Below are 23,294 nucleotides of genomic sequence, written 5' to 3'. Positions count from 1 at the left end.
GATGTTATTTCCAAAAATTCTCTAAAACTTAATAGTCCATACCAAACCCCAAAATTCATGCTTTCTCTTACAAGCTTACTTCTGGTGTTTTCAGTACCCCACTAGGATGCTATTCAAAAGAGAAGATGTTAAAGAACTCGGGTTTTCCATCTAAGTTACTTTCAGGAGAAACATCACAAGATGTGGTCTATTTTCAAGTTAGTGTCACTCTTTCCCCCTCTTCCCCCTTTCCCCTTTTGAAAAAGGACTGTTCTGAAGAACTGCATCAAAATGAAAGCAGTCCAAAGTCATCAGAAGAGTCACACTACCAAGCTCTGTGGACCATGACGTATACTGAGAAAAGCCACAACTTGGACGGTAAACAGAAACATATTGATAGGAAATGCAAGAACAAAAGGCAAAATCATGACTCCTGAGATGGTACGAAGCCTGGGACAGCTCTTTTTGAGGGACTCAGGAGACTGACTTCAGTCTCAGAAGCAAGTCCAATAGGCTCAGTGTGAATCTGGATCTATCCAAAAGTTTGTTAATGTCAAAAGCAATGAAGAGGACTACAGGAAACTAGAATATTTAGCTCAAAGCATACCACCTGTTTTGCCCAACAAAATGGCTGGCATAGACCTTTTTTTGCATGCACAAGCCCAACATCATTGAACACAAAGCTGAAGCAGTTAACTACATGAAGCCTGCCTGCCAATGCTTTGAAAGAGTCTTCCTTTCTACACGCAAAAAGGAAAATAGTAGGAATTGGAAAACACTCCTTTTTCAGAGCACCTGCTGAGGGTACAAAATATTGTCTCAGCACCCCTGCTATAAGTAGAACGTAAGGAAACTGGAAGGGACTAGGATACATCTTGTGGTAACATAATGCAGGCAAATGAGACAATATGTTAGAGCAGCTGGATATTATGTCATAAATTCTTGGCATGCCCACAGTTTTAGTCCCTGTGCTGTCTAGGCTCTCCAGCACCGGTCCAGTGAGCACAGCCAGAGTTCAGATTTTTAAAAGTTTGGATGCATTTGCTTTTTGGCCTGTGGAAGAAACCGGCAGGGCATCATATGAGAAATTCAGGCCATTTTATTATTTAGGCATCACAGAGGTCTTATCAGGTGAACAACAGGCAGACTCAGGTATGTTCTGGATCATGAGCACACAATATGAATACAAGTTGTAACTGTCCCTTTATCTTCATTTCCATTACAATCATTTATGGATCATTTTGATGTCTTGAACTTGGCTCTAAAATCCTACAAGAAGCTTGCAAACCCTGCAAAAAATCCTGATCAATTCTCTTGCCTGTTCCTATAGATAAACACCTGCCAATTTCTGCAGATTTTGAAGTGGTTTTGGGTAGCATGTCCTTAGTTATTTCCAAAATAGTTTAATGAAAAAACTATGGAGATGTTCCCATATGCAGCTCTTATTCTGGCATAATTACCTTGGCAGGAATCTGATCTTGTTAATTCAAATGCAAGATTAGAAAACTTTTCATATAAAGGGCACCTTATACACACAGCTATTTAGTACAAGACAAAAAAAGCCCAAGTCATACACAGGAAGCTTATCACACTTCCTGCACCTACCGTGTCAGTGCCAGCAATCTGTAAGCTTTTTGGAGACCACCTGCATCAAAAGCAGGGTGGGGGACGGGGAGAGAGGAGGAATATAAACACATTATTGGCTCTCATTTTCACAAAAAGTCTGATTAGCCTCAAACAGTTTACAAAGTAATACTTGATGATTATTTGCAGTTTGAGAACTTTGTTATCACCCACAAGAACCAGGCAGCAGGCTTCGTTTATTTTATCTTGATGAAACTGTTGAATAATCCTGTTACAGAGAACCATGACTTATCAGGTATGCCCAGAACTGGTACCTGAGCACTGTGGGACAAATTCTAGTCATATAAACACAAAATTGCACCTGATATACCACAAACACTTAGTCTATCCTCTCCTGTGTCACTATTCACTATTCCTTTAACTTCTCCATCAGGCAAAAAAATGCCCATGCCCATATATAGTTGGAAAAAAGACACTACAGACATCAACCAACTAGAGTACTGGTTTGTGGCTTTGTTCCCTACAGTTTTCTTCTTCTTAGCAAACCTGAAAGAAATGCTACAGTAACAAATTCTTCTCGGTGTCAAAAATTTGCTTCAGTTCCTTACACCAAGTTTTAAGTGGTGTTATTTAAGGTCTGCACAGGCTGTCAGCATACATCCTCTTGCCACTGAAGTCACATCCTGAAAAATCTTGTAGAGTCGAGAAGGAACAACATTTTTCTTTTTATCTAGTATTCTTTACCCACCCTTATATTTTAAAACATTAACAAAATCCATCTATTGTTAGAGACACCATCATCCACCCACCCCCAAAACATCCAAAAGCCAAGACCGTTGACCTGAGGCCCAATTCAAAGCCTGCTACTGCAGATTACCCATATTTCACATACCATCCCCATGTGCACTGCAGTTTTTCGTAACTGATCACACATATTCAAAGTTCAGGAAGCAGTTTTCACTTTTTCTTTCCTTTAGCCTGGGAAAAAAGCTTATTCACCTAGAAATTGAATGAGAAAAGCAACAGACTGAAAGAACCTGAGGGGGATAAAATAATTTTGCTAAGAACAACGAAATCCAGGGGGAATGCAGAGCAGCTGAGCAAGTACAAAGAGAGATAAAGATTAAACATCGCCACTGTTTATGCCCTAAAGTAGTGAGCCATAGCATTTCATCAAGACATTTCCAAATCCTGTAAAATGTCTCAGAAGCTCCTATTAAATTGCATAGCACAGTTAATGAAGTTCACTAATGAAGGGCTGGTATTTACAAGTTTGTTTTGGGTGGAAATGGTGTCAAGACCAGTAAAAATTTCAGAGAATGAACTTGTATTTTCATAAGTCTTAGAAAAACTCTACTGAGAACAGTCATATATGAACAGTTGATATTTTAGTTTGGAGGCTGAAATAATATGTTTGATTTGGATTTATTTCCCAAGGCCAAGCAGAAAATCTTTCTTTCTTAATTCAAAGCAAAATTTTGGGCAGAGGTCTTGCAGCTTTGCAAGTCCACAGACATCCTCCTATTCTCTTCAATTTTATAATGTGACAGATGAGCATCTCTCAATTTCTCATTCATGCTGGGGCTTTTCTACTTCACACACAAATAAACCCATGGTGGGGGATCTCTCTGGAAAGAGGAAAGTATCCATATTCTATGAAAAGGTCAGTGACTTGCAGCTGGGATAGCAGATTTCTGATGTCTTCTCCAAGGCACTTTATATCACAAAAAAAGCTCCCCTAGGGATGCTGGGAGGGATAACTTATTCCACCATACTCTATAGCTTAAAGGTTCGGGAGCTGTCCCAAAATTGCTTTTGGTTCCAATATCTTCTCTGATTTAGGCAATCAGTACTGTGACCTGCAAATAGTTTTCACATATTCTTGTTTACCACACTCTAATTAGAGTACCATGAGATACAAAAGGGGATGAGAAGAGTAAGAAAAGTAACTTTTTCGCATTCAACTCCATTCCACTGCAAGCAAAAGCAGAATACATACTATTGGGTTCCCGTTCACCAAGTACTCATTTTTAAGTACAGGAGAAACATTTCACTCTACAGAGAACTCTGCTCAGCTGCAAAGGTCTTACCTCATAATCCTCTGCTTTACAAGAAATTGAGTCTATAAAACCAGGCTACGAATCATACAAGCATCAGCACTCACTGCATTTGATATTGGGGGGGAAAAAAATACTCAACCTGAATTTATAGGAATAGAAGAAATGTCCTTACCATAGTTACAGTTCATTTGTGGTTAAGAGCAAGGTAAACCAGGGCAAAGCAATTCACACCACATCCTAGGACAGATGTCATTCTCAGAGGTTTGTTAAACAGAAAAAGCCCTCCAGAGAACAGAACATCCCATCCTGAAGGAAAGGACATTCTGAAGCATTTAGACCCTGACAGTTCAGTAATTCTTTCCTTCCACCTGTATTTTTAAAACAAGCAGAAAACCATACCATACCTCCTAAATGAAGCACTCATTGCTTTCACTTCTAGCAAAGCCTCCTGGTATTGCAGAACCTCTTTACCTCTACAAGTGCCAGTTCCTGCAGATGGTATGCACAAACATAAAATTCCTCCTGATGGTCACAGGTTTCTATCTTGATTCATCAGTCCATTCCTTCTCTGCAAGGTCAGCATCAATAACACAGAAACCAAGAAACTAAACTCCAACAGTGAAAACAGTAGGGTCCAAGGGAGAAAAAACACAGTTAAAATAAGGAAAGCTGAAAGTTAAGAGTAAGGTCTGTTAGTTTCTTCTCCCCACAAAAAGAATTGGTGCTATTTCCTCCAACAGCACACATTGTTTTCACATCTTTGAACACTGACAATTCAGCCTGAGACAGCTGGCAAAACTAAAACAAATTTCAATTTTCTCTACATTTACATGTAATCATTGAGAGGAAGAAGAATTTACACATTGATGCACATTTTTATTAATGAAAGGGAAGTCAATATGGTGAAATTGAACCTACACAAGCTGAACCAGCTCCATGCAGGTTTTGAGGTACACTCTCAAACCTTCCCAGTGGGGAAAAGATGGATAAGAACCCAAGGCAGGAATCATTTGTGTGCAAATATAGTCTCTATATATGTGTATATATGCATATATTTCTAATGGAATATATGTCCTAGTGGTCCAAATAATTTCTTTTGCTCAGATTTCAGTCTGCTTTTCTCTCTGGGAAACTTAAATTTGCACATAGAACTTGTTTTTGCTCTCTGTGGGAGAGTACATGGGTGTTGGGTATTTCCATCAGCTCTTTTTTCCCTTTCTCTAAGCTGCCAACACATCCATGCGGCACAAGAACCGTCTGCTTCACCACAGGTTCTAGCAACCAGAATCCCACAGTGCCAGGTGCTGCACCAAGAGAGGCCTGCATTAAAACTAGGGGCAGAAGTGACACTGAAATGGCCAAGCATCATATAACCTTTCACCTTCACCTGCTCTGAAGAATTGCTCCTCCTGCCCAATATTTGTGCCTCGCCTTGATATTTTGATCTTCAGTTATCAATAAAGAAAGCAAGCAAAAAATTGTGCTAGAAGGACAAAGACCAAGATGACAGAATAAAAATGCTGCCAACATGACCAGGAGGAAAAGGTGGAGAAGTCTGAAAGTTACCTCTGTATCTGCCTCTATTCTGCCAAGATAGGAAGTTAGGGCTTCTGATGTGTGAAACAGAGAATTGCTAGGAAATGGTCTAAGTTCCTGCCATGCATTTCCCTCCAGTGCTCCCTTCCCATGATCCTCACACAAAGCAGCCAAGGCTTTTGTTTCTCTACATCAACACAGAGTAAGTGTACTTCATCCAGGGAATCCACAAAAACACAAATCACAAACTATGTTCCCCTGATCTGCCACGTATGTCAGGCACTATTCAGCTGAGGCCTGCCACAAGTCATGGAGAAGTCCAGTGACAGGTCGTTGTAGTAGTTGCCTGCATAACCTTCTCTCTTACCAAGGCAACATTAATGATCTCTGCTGTTAATGGCTCACTTGAGTTTTTAATCACAGTGGAAACTGCTCCATAAGCCTAAAACTTATCTGCCGTTAACTTCTTGAGGCAATGTTACTTTGAAATGGATTAAGCTTCCCCAGGTAAAGGAAGAGCTCAAAAGTAAATTATGTTACTTTAATGAAAAGTATACAGTAAAGCACATAAAATGTCTGGATATTGGGACTGTACTCCAAAAGGAAATGTAAATGCTTCAGGGAACATAAGATCAATGATATTTATAGGCGACAGTCTCATTTACAGTAACTTTCTGCAACAAAATAATAATGTTAAGGAAAAGAAGATTTACTTTCATTCCATATATCAGTCTGACTTTGAGCAAAAGAAAGAAAAAGCAAACTGTGAACTCTTCTATATAGAACAGGTATGGAATGGAAACAAAGGCCTTTTCATAATATACTTCCATTCCAGAAAAAGAAGGAAGGTCACCCCTTTCACCACTATATTTTGTATCTTTTTTCTGGAGACTTCATAACTCACCGCAGCAAGGCTGATACATTTACAGTTCTGTTTATTTTGGGAGTATAGGAAGCTGAGGGTAAGCGCATCCCCTCTCAATCCCCCTTTCCCAATACAGGAGCGCAGTAAATGTGTGACAGCAGTAAAGGGTGTCCACACCCAGGCATAGACAAACAGGTAGGAAGCACCTCACACCACCTGGCTCATGGTAACAGCAGCAGCAGCACGTCATGGAGCAGAGCTCCCAACAAAGGCAGCAATGGCATCAGGGATCATAGCAGGCAGCAATAGGCTCCTCCAGCTGTGGGATTTCAACAGGCAGTTTACATGGACCATACCAACTGCCCTGATTTCAAAGTATTATTTGATAAGCAACAACAAAATAATACCTATGGTATATGCCTTGTACTCAAGTTACCAATATCCAGGCTCCTCAAAACAGAGGCTCTCCCTCAAATCAGAAAAGTTTATCATTTCTATATGACTCACTATAGCCAGACAGTCTGATGTGCAGAACTTAAGCAGTAAATTAAATCATGCAGAACATGCTGGATTTGCTTAACTTAAGGTGCTCATCTGCAAATTGCATATGCAGTAGGTCTGACACATCCAGAACCTGTTAGACTGCACATAGCCATACTGCTTCCTGGGGTTTGTTAGACAGAAATACAGGGGATCTGTTTAGTTTCAAAAAGTAAAAAGAAGTCATAACAATGACTTTCTGATCTCTTCTGCTATACAGTGTTATGCAATTCTATTCATCTGCTCAGAAATAATATTCCCATAGGCTTTCTTAACATCACAGACTGACATGTCTAAATATCTTATTTTCTGAAAGCTTCTTTATATTCCTCCTCTTTTCTGCTTGCATTTTATTAGTTTGATGAACTATCCAATACAGGGGAAAAAAAACCCCAATTTTCCTTTCATTGACCAGACTGCATACTGAGTTATACTGAGCTAATACGCTGAGTGCCTTCCATTACAAAATTACATTTCATTAACATATTTGGCCTTAGGATAGTAAGAAAGGAAATAGTGTTCCTATTCTATAGATAAGGAGTTGAAAGCCCTTCTTTCAGATATAGTACAAACACTGAACAGACAGAAATATACCAATTTCATTGCAGAAACCAACTTCACAGATAACAGCAGAGACCATTAGCAACAACACTACCAGAGTCAGCGCTCCATGCTGACTTGGATAAGCATCTGCTCTGATTATTTGGTAATGTTTACGTCTCCCAGCATGACCATGTCGTACCTGTATACTATATTTCATACTTCATTGTATTAGAGAGTTGCTGTACTAACTTTGCAAGTTCAGGAAAGGCTTTAAATTTGCTCCATTTTGTAGCTAACCTGAACATGAGTTCCTAGCAGCTTCTGTTTATCTGAAATCAGATACTACTCAGTCTTTGCATAAAAGTTCCCATCAGCATCAACTGTAGGGTGACACTCATTACATGCCGGAAACACACTTTCAGACAAACACAGACAACATCAGTTCCTGACTAGACTGAAAATTTGTTATTCAGGTTTGCTTGCTACTGTCAGTACAGTTAAACATAGAATAGTGAGATAGCACAAGTCACTGTGACAGGTAAAAGCACTAAGGTGGAAGAGGCCATGGTCTCAGAGCAACCTCCATGCCTCTCCTGTACTTCTAACTACAAACTGGACAGAGCATGGTGCAGAAACTCAGCAAACCCAGTCATCCGATTGCCCCTCACTTGCCGGACAAAGGCAGTTATCTCCTTGTGCCCATCTAATAAAGCAAGGATAAACAATAATGACCTCCCTTTGTAAAATACTTTTAAATTCACAATTGAAAGTTCTATACAAGGTGGTGTGAGTTGTTTGTTTTGGGTTTTTTTGGGGGGCTCCTCTATCTAGAATAACATCATTAAGATCTGATTGCACATGGAATTACAGAATCATAGAATGGTTTGGATTGGAAAGGACCTTTAAAGGTTGTTTAGTCCAACCGCTGCATTAAGCAGGGACATCTACAACTAGATCAGGTTGCTCAAAGTGCCGCCCAAGCTGACCTTGAATGTTTCTAGGTAAACATACAAGACACAAACTGAGAAAAGAGCATATGCATTTACTCTCTGATTAAAAACTATGCCCTTATTCTCTGAAATCAGTTAGTACGTAACCACAGAGGGTTGGATTCAGCAAACAGGTAAGCATCTTCTCTAACTTCAGTTTCAAGACACAGTAGTTAGAGTTACAGTAAGACAGTAACTTACTTAAGAAGTCTTACCACAGTGTTGTACCTGTAGTAAAGCATAACACATTGCAGGGAGGCCCATGATGGCACAGCTACTTTTCACTCAGGGAACTGTCACAAGTGCACAGCCACCACATTGTGAAGTTGGAGCCTAAACAAACAATTCAAAACCCCTACTTAGATATTTACGTGACAAGTTCTGAGGACTCCCTCAGCCCTCATGGAACTGGTGAGTTATCAGCAAGTCCAGCAAACAGTTTGTTAATTTAGTTACTCAGAAGGAAGCAGCTGAGTCCTAAAGTTTGCCTGTGCCTGATTTAGACATGCCAACGCTTAGGACATCCTCCTCCTCCTAACTTGCGTAATTTTTAATATGTGACTGTTCCTTGTTCAAGAGCCACAGCTTCTCTTTATGGTGCCCATTAAAAATTACAATGTACTACACTATGAATATGTTTCTGTTAGGAAGGGGGGAGCTAATAACTTCGCGGGGCTTTCTGAAGATCCAAACAACTGTTCTCATTTCACAGCTCACTGATTCTTCAGAAGCACCAGAAAGTCCTGGAAATAAAATGGCAATACTTATTAAACTGGCTCTCACAGCCATTAAGTTTTTCTTATGCTTTAGCATGAAAACAGCCCTTATGGATGAGCAGCTTAGAAGAATGGAATAAGCAGTTCTAACCAACTAAAAGACACTGCTTTCCCCCCTCCCCGCCCCTTTCCCTTTTTAACTACTGAACTGCTCTTTACATCAGAGCCCAAAGGGAGTTTGCAGTTTGCAAATTCACATCACTTCTGCTTGCCTACAGACACTATTTATATAATCTGACTAAGGTTTCCAGCAAGATCCTGCTGTGACATAGGACAGCCTAATGCATAACAGGTACCTGCCAACACAAAATAAGTTTAATTTATGTGATGTCACAGCAACAAACTGTTCAGTGGCACATAGGGTAGAACCAGACTCTCTGGAGTTTCAAGGAAGCTCCAGAATCACAGCAAAGTCAGTCTGATTCCTTGAATTAACACATACCTGTGATGACTGGGACCTATCAGGTACCAAAGGGAGCCGGAACAAAGCATTCTCCAATGCAGATGGTCCACAAAGGACAACAGTTTGAGTATGCACTACACAGGACAACACAAACACCAGAGTCTCTTTTCCTCTACCAGTACTTTAATGTTTACACTCCATTAATATTTTTATTTACAATACAGAACTACAAACCTTGTACGCTAATGTTTACAAAATTTCTCTTTCAGAGCCACATGCCTTCTATCCCACGTTTTTTCTTCTGCTAGCACTTAGAGAAAACTCCTCAGAAATATTTATCTTAATTCTCTTTAATTTGTCTGATAGCTTCTTACAGTTCTGGAGACTGATAATTGTAAGAGTAGATACTTCACTAACTTAGCCACGGCAGTTTTTTCCAACTTGTAGCATTGCTCGTTTCTTAAAGAATCATGGAAAATTATCCCTCAAATTTAATTTAGTTTGGCCTTAGCCAAAGGGTGTAATATATTGGAATAAAATAAGTGGGAGCAAAACATAGAAAAGAAACTTGTTCACATTCAAAACAGAGTATTTGAAGTTCAGAAAAGCCTACTCCAACAGTGTTTGTCTTCTTTTTTCTTCCATCATTTATAGTCAGGGACCAAACATTAAAACAGCACCTCAAGCAAGGCTTGGGAAGGCCCTGCAAATTATTTTATCTTGGCTAGAAACTAGTGTTTGCAAAAGAATCTTAGACCAACAGGGATACTGCCTTTAGCTCCAGCGGACCCTTACTGGCCTCGAGTTGTTCTGCCACCCTCAAAGAGCACTCTCAGAAACTCGGCCTCTCCAGCAGTGACCCCACACACCTGCTCAGGGTCAGTATAAAGCCAGAAGTAGTGCCTAGCCAGTTATGTAGCTTACAAATAAACAGCGAATTTATGTCCCAGCAGCAGATCCTCCTGCAGAGGCTACAGGTGGCCCTATGCTCCTCAGACCAGGGAAATCCTCCCTCGAACAAGCAGGTGAGTAGGTTCATGGTGTCCCACCATGATAGCCAGGAGCAAGGCTAGAGGAGAAGTGACTACTGCAGCTCCTGCAAGGAAAAGGAGCACCAGGATAAAAGTGCATGGTGATTTCAATCACTGGATAGTTCCTTTTTCCTCCCTCCCATCAAGCTGGAAAAAAAATATTTTATGTGATTTTAATAAGACAGGGGCTATTTTAGACTGTAATACAGATTTACAGTTTATAATACAACAAACATTTGGTTTGCCATTGATACAGCTCTCAGGCATACACATCATTTGGTAGAGGTCAGTGACACATCAAAATATCCCAAGGTTAGAAGTAGATATCAGCACAGCACCTCCCTTTAGCACACTCACATTATTCTGAGTTCTTTCTCTGAGAGCCAGTGGCCACCTGGACCTGCATGTCTACAGTGTACGTGAGAGGAAAAGAAACAAGCAAAAAGTAATGTGTAGCACCAGACGTAGAGCATAGCTTCTGTCCAGTCACATAAATCACCAGTGCACCTCAAACTGAGGAACTTGAAAAGTGTAATCTCTGTTTTGCCTGTGGAATCCACAAGTTTTTTGTTAATTTTGCAGTAGAATTCCTTAGTGCAGCAGTTAAGAATTGATCCATGTGTATTTAGCTGTTGGAGTTAAGGATAGCAGGCAGAAAATACACCCAGAGGTAGAGATTAATGAATTTCAAGTCAGCAGGGGTTACTTTGTTTTCTACCTTGACTCCTGAATCACACAGCCCAAAAATGACTTTTAATAAATGCCTCATTAACAGCATGACTTCTGCTTGAGCCAGAGCCTGCATCTTTGAAATACCCAGTCTTTTTTCCTATGTATCAAAAGTGATTGAAAACTCCACCCAACCAGATCAAATTTTATCTGGGAAAAAGCTTTGCTCAGCAACTTTTTCCAGTCTTCATATGTCATTCTTAAATTTAGCTACATCACTTCTCAAATATTAAAAAACCTCTGTGATCATAAATCTTCCCAATCTAGATGATAGTAACAGGCTTCATCTTACTTAGCTTTAAGTGTCTAACAGACAGTTATCTAAATCCAAGTTATTTTTGTGAGCTCTCTTCTGCATCAATAATAATCGAAAAGGTGCTTTTGGGGGAGATTCATCTGTTATCCTCAGACAGCATGAACTCTCTGAACATGCCAACTTCAAATCTTTTACCAAAATCAAGCTTAAGCTGAAACAGCTAATTATTAAAGTACCTAAAGCAGAGTGGGAGGGAGCCTGCCCTTGTTTACAATGCTCAGAAAATTCTTAATGCTTTTACTGGATTAACTCATTTCAGTTCCTTTAGTCTCCCGATAACAGAGTTTCCTTCTCTCAAAAAACTATTATTTTAGCTCTTCTCTGAAGCTCTGTGCTAGGAGTTACCTGATTATATGTCCCAGAAGCAGGCTTGGCCTTTTGGCTAGAGGAACGTGCTGGACACCAAACATATCTATGGCATAATGGATGCTTTGTTCTTGTCTATAGAGCTGTAATATATGGTCAAAATTTTAGCATCTCTTGCATCCAAACTGACCAAAACTAGTGGCAACAAAGCATCGCTGTTAAAACCTCAGGTATTAAGAATTAGTTCCACTGGTCATTGATACAGTCAGTTCCTTAAATCTTGCCCAAAAGATCTATCAAGATTTCTAAACTAAAAAGCTGTACAAAAGGAGTCAGACCATAGCTTAAGACAAAACCAATGGGATATGTAGTAAAGGGTCCTCTGAGTATGAGAAAACTCAGTCTCTTCAGCTGTAGTTGGTCTTAGTATTGTGGCTTCCTGGTTTTCAGCAATTAATCTCAAAAAGGACAGTGCTCTTTCATACCTTACCATTTATGGTTACAGAAAGCTTCGTAACAGGGGAACTAAGTCAGGAGTTCAGCTATAGCAAAGCAAACCCAGAGAAGTACAGGAAAGGGGAAAAAACCAAACCCTTTTCAGCTCGAAGTTCCATTAATATCCCAAGTCTGTCATGTAACAGAAGCTTTTTCATCGGAGAAAGAAGCATTTCATCAAAAACAGTAAGTATATTTCTAAGCAACTGTTTTTCCTGGGGAGCATGCAATAGATTTAGGTTTTGAAAAGTACAGTGTTTTTGGAAGCAATGATCTTTCTAGATCTGCAGCACTATGGAGGACAGCCCATGTAACCCACATGCTACAGAAAAGTTGTGTCCTCTTCTGCTAATAATTTTCAGATTGATTCCAGTTACAAAGGTAACAGTAATATTTTCACAAACAACAGAATCTTAGGAGTCCGCAGCCCATGAGATCATAGCTGTTATTTATTTTAATGGTAAGACACCTTTACCCTTAGGGGTTTCATGGGTTTTCAGCATTTCTTCAGGGGCTGTGCTTGTCTACCTCTAATTAAGTTAGAGACAAACTAGGCACTTGAACTCTTTCAGGCTTCCCTGAAATCTACTCTTAAATTGAGTCATTCTGTGCAGCTCTGTACTGCACAGAATTCAATAGAAGCACTCTAGAAAAACCTCAAAATTGCTGAACTGAGCAAGTAATTTTTCTTTTTCCCTTTTTTTAAAGACCCACCAAGTTTAAAAACTAACAGAATTACTCTTAAACAATTACATAGCTTTTTCAGCGAGAAATCTAACTTATTTAATTCACTCTACTGTCACATCAGGTAAACAGTTCATTAATAAAGCAAAATGATATAGCATATTTCATAAAGTAAATGTAGCTCTAGCATGTTACACAGTCAAAATATTGCTGCTTCGGATCTGCAAGACAGCTACATGAGTACACAACAGGATCTTTTCTGTGCACAGAGATTCAACATCACCTTATTCTGTAATACACAGAGTAATTGTGGTCCCAGCTGCACAGTTTGCTTTCTAAGTAACGGGTTCTTACCAACTTGCAATGAACAAAACTGGTGCTCCCTTGCCCCAGTATGCCTGACAAAGGCAGCCCTGTAACCAGCAAGAAATGCATATAAATGTTAGGGTAGGAAACGGAGGGCAGGGACAAGGGAAGCAAGTGCCAACCCAAATGTAATTTTGACTTCAGGCCTGTTGTCCAGGGTGTAAACAGCAGGGCAATAAGCAAGAAGATGAGGGCAGGACTGAAACAGAAAGGAAGAATCTAAGCAGTGTTAATACACTCACTGAAACATGTAAGCAAGCGTGAGTGATGAAGCTAATTCCACTCAGAGACAGTAATAAACACGTAAGCTGTGCAGCTCTGCCACAGTAGCATAACCAGTACAGAGCTTGTATTTATAGATCTAAAACTTATGGTTGGCTTCTGGTTCCCACACAGAGTACTTGGCCAATATACTGGCAACAAATACTGTGTTCCTCATACACAGCCAGCAAAGCCAGCAATTTTTATGTTGTCTGCACAAGGTGTCTTGAGAATAAAACCAGGTGACTATTAAGTTGACGCTTGATAGGAGAAAACAAAAGGCTATTTTGCATGCAGAGGCAGCAGAGACCAATAGAGACGAGGACTGTTTAAGAAGTCCTCTTCGCTTTAGATATGGGGATGACTCGCCTTGCCCTTGGTGTGACGTAGTATAAGCACTTGATGCTTATCTGAAAGCAGTACATAAATGCTCATTGGAAATTCAGCATACAGCGTAGGACAAACCAGCTCAAATAAAATTACTAGCTCACTGTTAATATTTATGCCCAACTTAAATTTCAGAGGAGGGTTTAGCACCTATCTACAAGCAAGCGAGAAAAATTAATCAGTGCTACCAATACTGCCATACCCAAGTTAAGAGCAGCCTGGAATAGCCTGAGAGAGGTCCCATCTGAACTCACGGAGGTCACAGCACTGGAAACGCCGAGAGATGGGGCAGGAGGCAGAGACTTCCTACCAAGTATCAGACATGACTACTAATCAAAACAGGGGACTGTATTCCAAACCTGAGCAGATGGCATCCCTAGGATTATCACCAGCAGCTGTCAATGCAGTGATTATACATTGAAATTGCACAGCTAATGTACTGTATAATTTAACTAGACTGAAAAAGAAGATTAGGGAGAGGGAAGATTATGAAAAGATTTAGAGCTTATATTTTCCTAATAATTATGGAGGCACCCCACAACCTTCAGTGCAAAAGATATATTTAGATTTGCTGTTGAAGGATGGACTAAAAACCATGTTATACACTTGAACATCTTCAAATTCAAATAAGCTCAGAGACTTCCTGGCCAATCAAGTCCTCTGCAGTGCTTTATTTTTTAAAATATTTATTTTGCCAGAGGAAACAATTAGCTCTTTCAACAGTCCTCCTAATATTCATTGACAGAAAAGAATAATTTTTAATCTGAAAAAAATAACCTTTTAAACACTGGGAAAACTCAAAATAAATATATTTTTCTATATGTATGTAGCATTTCTTAGTCTTGAAAGCCAGGAAATGCAGGATTTTCAGCACAAGAACATAAGAATATTTATATATGTAAATGCACGTGGAGTTTCATTCACTGACTTGGATTTCTTCTTAAATTGTTCTGCAAATGGATGGTATTACAGATTTTTCTGGTCTTCTAAATTTTAAAGCATAAAACAACATAGCAGGAAGTACGTATTTTTCATTTTAGGAACCACATTTACAGCTAATCTGCTACAGCAACACAAGAGTGATTTGAGCACCCCTGATTTACACTGCCTGAAGACCTAGCTGGTTATTTTTTATGTTTATAGAAGCACTCAGTGAGATATTTTTAGACCAATCTTTCTTGTTAACATTCTCTGCATAATTCATATGTCCTTATTCTCTTTGAGGTGGAGCAGACATCTGAACTGGGGGAGCAGAAGCAAACACGATCACCCAGCAGCCCCCACATGCAGAGAGACGGGGTCAGGCAGCCAGGCTGGTACCAGGATAGGGATCAACACTGCACATAATGCTCGAAAAACCCTTGGCCACTTGTGAAAATTTCCAATTTACACAAATGAATTCCTTATGTGTCATGAAGAGGTTGTGTGGCAGTTTAAGATGATTAGGAAGTACGAGCTTACTGGTACTTCCGTTGCATATGTGACTGACATTCAAGCAGACTGATGGGGCAATTACATTTCTTATTCATTCTTTGGTTAATAGTCCCACAGTTCTTGTTTTATATGTAAGAAGAGGTCTGATCACCCCACTATTTCTCAGCACAACTGGGACAGTTACGTAAACATTATGGTTCATCTAAAACTCAAGATATTAACAGCACTAGGCCACCAGAAGTTTTCTACAAGTCATGGTGGCAGTACCAATCTTATACTTTTTCATTTTCCCACAGAACTAACCAAGGATTAATCACTGTTACTCTGTGTAAGAATTTCTTGCTAACAATGCAGGTTTTCACTTGTTTACCATTAGCTTGCCACTGTGTTAGGAGGAACTGGCACTCAGGTACCACATGGTCTCAGGGCTCGTGCTCCAAGACCAATGATGTTCCTTTATTCCATTTTCCCCCGACCAAGCTGCACAATAGGTAAAGGAGAGTCAGTTTAATATCAATTGGTCTTAAGCTGCAGTGTTGTACAGTGTTCCAATATTCCAAATATTTTGGAATCCTTTGGGTTTTTGTGAAAATAGTGTTTCCACTTTCCCCCCACAGAAGTAAAAGAAATAACAGAAGTTTCCAAGGAACAGTCACTACCGACATTTACCCAAGTTTCCTTGTGGGGTGCACATGACTCTGTGCATGGTTATACCCAAGCTGCAGGCACAGCATGAGCACAGTGACAGTGCTTGATGCCAGATGTTCTACTTATAGCTCCAAAGACCTAGAGAAACACAAATACAGCCTTAAGAGCATTAGCTCACATTCTGTATTAAATGCCGGTAAACAGAGAAGGTTCATCTTATGGCAATTTCCAACTTAAGATGCTTCTTAAAATGCCTGCGGATTATGCATGGTCATCAGTAAAACAATTCCCTTCAGAACACTGTATGCAAAATCCACAGTGGATACTGATATTTTATTTCAAGTGGAATTAAATATGGAACCGGACAAAATTCAGTATCCCAACAGCAATAACTCCTTTTGCTCCTGGGGACACCCAGAACAGACTTTCATTTTTATATTATGCCCTACCAACTTCAAATTATATACTTTAAAAATTCTGTAACTACTTCCGTCTTATGCTGAAGAACTAAAGCTGTTTTACTGCCCATAGATTTCTATATTTTTGTTGTTAATAACACTAATTCGGGTGTTACAGTAGTCTAAAACCAGTAGCATTTCAATGTTCAAATAGTTTTTTACTTTGATCATTGGACAGTCAAAGGCAGGCACTTTAACCAGTGAAAAACAGAACTAATAGGAAAGAAAACAACATTCAGATTATGTTCACATTCTTTCTTTCAAGAGCTGATGGTGCCTTTATATCTTCTTTCACCAAACTCAGTGTTGCCCCCCACCCCCAGTAACACCACAGCTCTGCCAGCCTGGGGCAGCTGGAGACCATCTACTCGCAGGTAACCTGAAGAGCCTATTTGCTAACTTTGGCTTGTGCTTGTCTTATACTGTATCTAAACTTAAGTCTAGGTATTTGCTCCATTGCTTAGGCAAACACAGGTGGATTTAGGCAGAGACCACACCATCCTGAAGACTAACCCATAGGGATATACACTAAATAGTCGCACACACCTGAAGCCGAAATCCTGAAAACGCACCACCTACTGCATGAAGCGGCGCGCCACTATCCTTATCAGGACTGAAGGCTGTTTTGGCATGTATGTAACATATTTTCCCTCTCTCCTTCTGCTCTGCTCTCCTCCCGTCTCTCAGAAAAATCCACACAAATCTTGCCAGTCTCATCATTTGCCATAACTATGGCTTGCACCGCATTTTCATGAAAAAACAAAACCCCGCAAACCTTCAGTTACAAGCTCTCAGTGCAACAGGTACTGGTGATGGGTTAAACTCTCAGTGACTGTTACGGCTCGTTTATATATAATCCTATACATCAGTCATACTGATCTAATGACACACAGATTCACTGCAATTATTTTCAGATTCTCTTTATCAAAGCATTAGCAAGATTATTTGAAATACTCTTTTTTGTCAAGGGAGTGGGGAAGAAATGCCAGTCACTCCTGAGCTCAGGTTCAGACAGCTCTGCCTAAGAGCTCCCCCCATATTACACCAACACCAGCACTTCACATTTAGACTCTCCTGCTACCGCCAGCGGCAGTCCTGACCTGGTGCTTGTGGTGAAACGATAGCAGTTGTAACGGCTGCATTTTCTAATCCTGTTCAATTTTGTTTGGTGGCATCATATTTCTTCTGTCCAGAAAAAGCAGCTTTTCTCTGCTATTTGGTCAGACATCCAGTTTTGAGCATCCCCGAATGGGCAAGGCCAAACAACAAACATGCAGAAGGCAGAACTGGGCATCTCAAATGTTAAATTTTAAATTATTTCAGCTCTTTTGAAATAAGACAACATTTCAAGACTAATCCAGAAGAAAACGCATAATGTAAACAGGATTCTATTGTGGGAGGATTTTCCCTTCATGCAGCCAACACACAACAGAATATCTCTTAGTTCAGAGAAGGAACAAAATAGACTGAAATAAGGCTGAGGACAATTGGGCTGTTACAGAGCTCTCCCAAAAAGTGACCAGGTTTCCCTACCCCATCTCCTAGCCTCCCCCACAGACCTATTTTTAAAGTACTATATGGCAAATATCAGAAAGTAAAAAAGGAGTCTACTGATAACAAAAAAACAACTTTTTTTTTAAATTCTAGTTTTTGCAAAAATGGGACTGTTCCTGCATGGGAGACTTTATATTTCAGAAACCTGTTACACAACTGTGATACATGTAGCCAATATTAATCACATTTTCCCTCTCCTTTCTGTATTTTATTTTATACCAGAAAGAGATTGTTCATATTTCACAACTCTAAACCATGTTGGGAAAAAAGCTGGTGACTGCACAGAAGCGAGGGGAGACAAGAGCCCTATGCCTGGGACTGGGAATGGTTACATGCTCTGTGATGATGTACTTTTTGATTGCGATTACCATTGTACCATTCTACACTAGAAGGTAATAACAATCACTTGGTCAGGAATACAAAGCTACTACTTTTTCCTGTCAGCATCAAATACAATTATTAAGGGAGTGCCAAAATATATGTTAATACTTTGTACAATAAACAAACAATATGTTCTTGAAGACCTCATAAGAGTTTAAGACAGAAGAAAAGAAAAAAGTGAGCCAAGAAATCATCAGACATTTACAGGTAAGCATAGGAAAGAGGGAATGACCATCTTCAGGGCTAGAATGTAAACAGACTAAACTGAAACATTTACTATGAAAACATGTAAAAAAAACCAACCATGCTTATCAAAGCTTGATAATGGAAAGCCAAGTCTTGCATAAATAGAAAAAAAAAGCAAGCTTTCCATGCACAGGAGGGTGTGTTGCTTTTAATAAAACCATAACAAGTCGAGCAACAGAAGTCATGGTAAAATTGTTCTGTTGAGAATCTGTATCTTACCTCCAAAATCAACCATCATTGGAAACTAGCAGCTTCAACAGCCCAATCTACCAGAGCAAATGTTGCAGACTACAATGAATACTGAAGAAGTTACTATTACCCCCATTTTTGTTTCATTTTCCAAGTTCTACCTCCACACACAAAACCAATTTGAAAAAAAAACCAACCAACCCAAAGTAAAAGAATGCAGCTCAGGTTTTCATGTTTGAAGATTTTGACAGAAAAAGCAAGTACATTCACCTCATTCTTCTTGCGAAGAGGACCTTTAAAAGCAAAAATGTTTCAAAAACTTTACCTTTAAAACAGAGTAATTGACTTTTTAAAATGTATTTTCCAGCCTTCTGATTACATTACAATATATAGTTGCATGTAAAAAGCTTAGTTTAAGAACTGGAGTGAGACTATTTCTTTACTTTTTTGTAACCAAAGTATACTGCTGCAAGCAAAAACTTACTGTAGTATCAGTTGAAGAGTAACTGTTGAGAAAAAAGGGATAAGTAACAGCAAAAAATGAACTTTTGCCGGACGAAATCCTGCTACTTATTCATGCAAAAGGTCCATGTAATAACGAAAAGGGTGCAAGGAGGAAACACTGGAACTGAACTGAGTTCTGAGAATTTTTGGACTATATTCATCAAAATATTTCTGAGAGATCAAAAGCTCCATTCTGCTCAGCCAGATTTCAGATAGCAAGATCAAGCTTTACCACTGTACTGAACTTCAGATATTTACTACCAAACATTAAAATGCATACCAATTTTTCTTTCTTGAAAAACTCTTGAAGCTGATTACAACTGGGGTTAGAATCTGACTTCAAACCACAGAATACGTAACAAAATACAAAAAACCTCTTCCCTGCACTGCTTTCCTGTGGCAGTGCTTCGCCAGGCACAGCCATCAAATCAGGGTGGGCAAAGGGGACCACATCAGGATTGAGCAGCCATGAACTCTACCCATGCCACCACTCGCAGCTGGCACACAGAGATACACCTCCAGCATGTGACTTCATAACAGAGACTGCCAATGCGTTTAAAATCAATCCCTTTTGTTTTGTTTTTGTAGCGTTTGGACAGCACAAACAATATGCAAGGTACTTAAAACCAACATCAAGGACAAAGTTCTCTGCCCAAACAGCAAAGGCTCAGAGGATGAGGATATCTTCCCTTATCCCTGTCTACAGGTGTGGGTTAATCTGACAGCCTCAGGAGAGGAGGTTATGCTGTATCACACTGAAGATACACTGGAAAGAAATCCTAAGGTACTCGCAACACAGATTAATAGTTGCTCTCTGCTGCTAACACCTTTGAGGAGAAGGGGCAATAGTTTTTAAACCAAGCAACAGAGTAAGAGTAGGATTTGTTCACCTTTTACACGTTAATATCCGTGCTTAGACCAAGGTATTTTTAAAATATTCCAGAAATTACAGTTTTGGATTTTGTTTTAAACATTGCATCAAACATTAAGTTAGTACTTGTTAAGCAATTATACTAAAATGAATATTTAACATTTATGAACATTTAAAAATATGCAAATATCTAAGTTCTGTATTTCTTGCACTGGTCTTCAACTTCGAGATTTGCATATTTTTAAATGTTCATCAATGGTAAGAAATAGTTTATAAGCATCACAGGAGAGACCTGAAGGTAAAGAAGGTCTTAAGTATGAGCACGAATCCCAATTTTAGGTCCAATTTTAGGTGTGTGACGTGAAGCAGGGAATGAAGGAAGGAAGCAGAGAAAGGGGAAATGAGGGTACTGTTGGGAACATGATGCACATTTCAGACAGAAAGGAGAAACAAAACAGTAATTTGGGAAGATAATTGCCCAGAGAACTCATTTGTCTTCGGTTTGGTCTGCAACTGTTTCCAGCCAGCCTGGCACCAGAAACCTGGACTGATGGAGAAGACAGTGGTGCTGTAGGAAGCACCTGTGTAATACAGAGTACTGGGCCAGGTGTAATGCTGGGTATTTTGTGTGGTAGAGGTCTCTTGGTCAGTTGTTTTAGGGATCTCTTCCCCACAGAATGAGTGAAGACCATGGGTGGGACAGAAACATGGGTACACAGTATTCATTCAGCTTTAGAGGTGTGGGAAAGATTGGGAAAGGGGAAAAAGTAGGATATTATCCTTTTGTTTCTGCATGGGAATCAGCAAAGAGCGCAACATTTTCAGGCTTGCTCCCTTACAGCCAGAAGTGCTCCTATGGGTACACTGTACCAAGGAAGGTCAGGTTCAGTCCAGTTCCAAAACCATGAGTATTTCAGAAGCCTTATTCCAGCTCAACACTCTGAGGGGAAATAAAGCAAAATTCAGATCTTGAATGCCCAAGACTGAAGCAGTTTCAGAATTCAAAAACAAACACGCTCAGACTACAGTGTTCACCTTCTTAAAGAAATCATATAGAGTTTCACACTGGGCAAACCCGATAGCATAACACACTTAAGCTGATGAGAATTTTGCTAGCTAATGCCTGTCTTTATAGTGACTATCTCAGGGAAAGCTACAGACAGTGAAGTGGCAAAGCAGTTGTTATGCACTGTAGATTGAAACAAGAGTCTTGTAGGAAATCAGCAAATCACCTCCTCTTGCAGTGAACAATTTCCATTACTGCAAGTATAAGCCTTCAGGTCAGGAAACATCCCCTTTCTGCCAGTTTCCAGCTTAAGACACCTAAGCATTATTCTGTGTGCAAAATCATATTGCAGAAAAGAAGCTGTTATGAACAACAACAAAAAAAATTGAGTGCTTCAAGTTCAAATAACATTTCCACTGAAGACTAAACAACTTTGCATTATTACTAAAAGTCAAAATAGTTTGTGTTATGAGGACAAGTAGGGAGCCTCCAACATCTATGCTTTCCTCTTATTTGTCTCCATGCTACAATCAGAGGTGCACAGTGAAGCGATTTTGTTCTCCTGTGCACTAACAAGCCAGTTGTGAATTTCTACACAACTAACGCATTTCTGCTGTGGTGGTGCCTAGAAGCTCTGTTAGGAATCCAAGCTTGGCACTGTAGTATAAAGCGACAGTCCCAAAGACTGCAGTTTTATTTCAAACACATATTATTGGTTTCCAACAACATTACTCCAACCTGTAAATCTGCAGACTGGGGGCACAGACACACTGACAAAAACAGGGAAGGACGGCAAATGGGTTATAGACATAAGGAAACCAAGATGATCTCCAGGGATGCTAGCCAAGCCACAGATGAGCGTGTCAGTACTAGCATGTTTGTTTTACTAATCTGACTTAACCACAAACCCTGCATTAGAGTCTCCATTATAATGAATCACCTTCATTTCTTATTCCAGTGCTCGTACATCCCAGGCAAGATGGAGAACTCTAAAGTTAAAGCACAAATAGAAGAAATTGCCACCAATTTCAAAAAGCAGCAGACTTTCCCATGCTACTATGACCCCGGAGGAACGCAGACCAATGTCATTCTAAGCAGACTCTACGCCCCAAAAGGCCTCCTCTTTGCTTTCCTTTGGCCTACACTCATGTTTACTGGTGGATGTCTGATTATTGTTCTGGTAAAAATTAGTCAGTATGTTTCCGTTCTTTCTGCTTGGCAGTAGAAAATAAGTGTCTTGTGTAGATTGTTGCAAGATATTAAAGTGCCTTTGTTCTGCCTGTCTTTACCTGCATTTTGTGACACTTAATATACCACGTATCAGTCCAAGGGCAGGCATTCCAGAAAACTGAATGGCACCCACTGTAGATGGCATTCCATTACATGAGTACAAAATATAAAACTGAGCCTCAAGAACGCCTGCAAATACCTTGTAAGAGCACAGATTGAGTTACTATCTATTTTTTCCTTGGGTTTTCTGAGGTACCATTGCTTTACAGAGCTACAATTCAAGTTAACTACTGAACTCTTGTTCCATGTTTTAGACAGGGTCCTAATTTTCTGACTGGTTGAGACCAGTTGGTGTCAGATCCATGTACATCGTTACTGGCAGACACACCCTTTATATACTTCATTACCAATACGGTATGCATATTCTTCTAGTCTGTCAAGAAAAGAAGTTTTGTTATGGTCCAAAGAGATATTTGTTATCATGGATCTCTTTGCATTTGGGAAAGCAGAGGGTGAAAACCACGTGAAAACAAAATACATATACACAGACATTACAAAGTTCATGCTCTAAATATCTAACACCAATTGTATAGAATGAAATATATGCATGAAGTATAAGGTATGGTAAAGAAGTGTATACAAGAAGTAAACTTTAGTATTTACCTCAAATCTTCGCCTTGCTTTACTTTGAAACAGGTATACAACTCAAGGAAGGCTACCTGCCTGCCATTTGCATATTATAAAAGTTACGGAAAGGAAGTCATAATATAAAGAATATGATTATACAGTAGGGAACATCCATGATGTCTTACTAAATACAGTAATCTAATGTAACCACAGAAGTCTGCATGCTTAGCACAGAGATACTTCACAATAGCACCAATACTCTTAGGAAAGCTCTGATGCATGTATAAACACATTTT

At 39.6% G+C, this 23,294-nt stretch overlaps 1 protein-coding gene across 20 annotated transcripts in view; it reads left to right on the top strand.

Moving 5' to 3' along the window:
* KCNMB1 (potassium calcium-activated channel subfamily M regulatory beta subunit 1) overlaps window positions 1–22,425 on the top strand; it is a 189,168-nt gene extending 166,743 nt beyond the window's left edge. Inside the window, exons 1-7 of one of the 20 annotated variants that reach the window (XM_075102195.1) lie at window positions 12,146–12,338; window positions 15,075–15,166; window positions 16,656–16,764; window positions 16,855–17,022; window positions 18,167–18,336; window positions 19,853–20,048; window positions 22,100–22,425. In XM_075102195.1, the coding sequence (XP_074958296.1) occupies window positions 18,200–18,336; window positions 19,853–20,048; window positions 22,100–22,366 (600 nt within the window). In that variant the 5' untranslated portion in view covers window positions 12,146–12,338; window positions 15,075–15,166; window positions 16,656–16,764; window positions 16,855–17,022; window positions 18,167–18,199 and the 3' untranslated portion in view covers window positions 22,367–22,425. Of the gene's footprint in view, window positions 1–12,032; window positions 12,343–14,931; window positions 15,167–16,655; window positions 16,765–16,829; window positions 17,027–18,163; window positions 18,337–19,852; window positions 20,049–22,099 lie in introns of those variants that run through there. The other 19 variants (XM_075102186.1, XM_075102198.1, XM_075102202.1 and 16 more) reach the window with 19 other exon arrangements.
* The last annotated feature ends 869 nt before the right edge of the window (window positions 22,426–23,294 follow it).

Source organism: Phalacrocorax aristotelis, chromosome 8, assembly GCF_949628215.1.
Source record: "Phalacrocorax aristotelis chromosome 8, bGulAri2.1, whole genome shotgun sequence".
NCBI lineage: Eukaryota > Metazoa > Chordata > Aves > Suliformes > Phalacrocoracidae > Phalacrocorax > Phalacrocorax aristotelis.
This window is presented reverse-complemented; position numbering and strand designations above follow the sequence as displayed.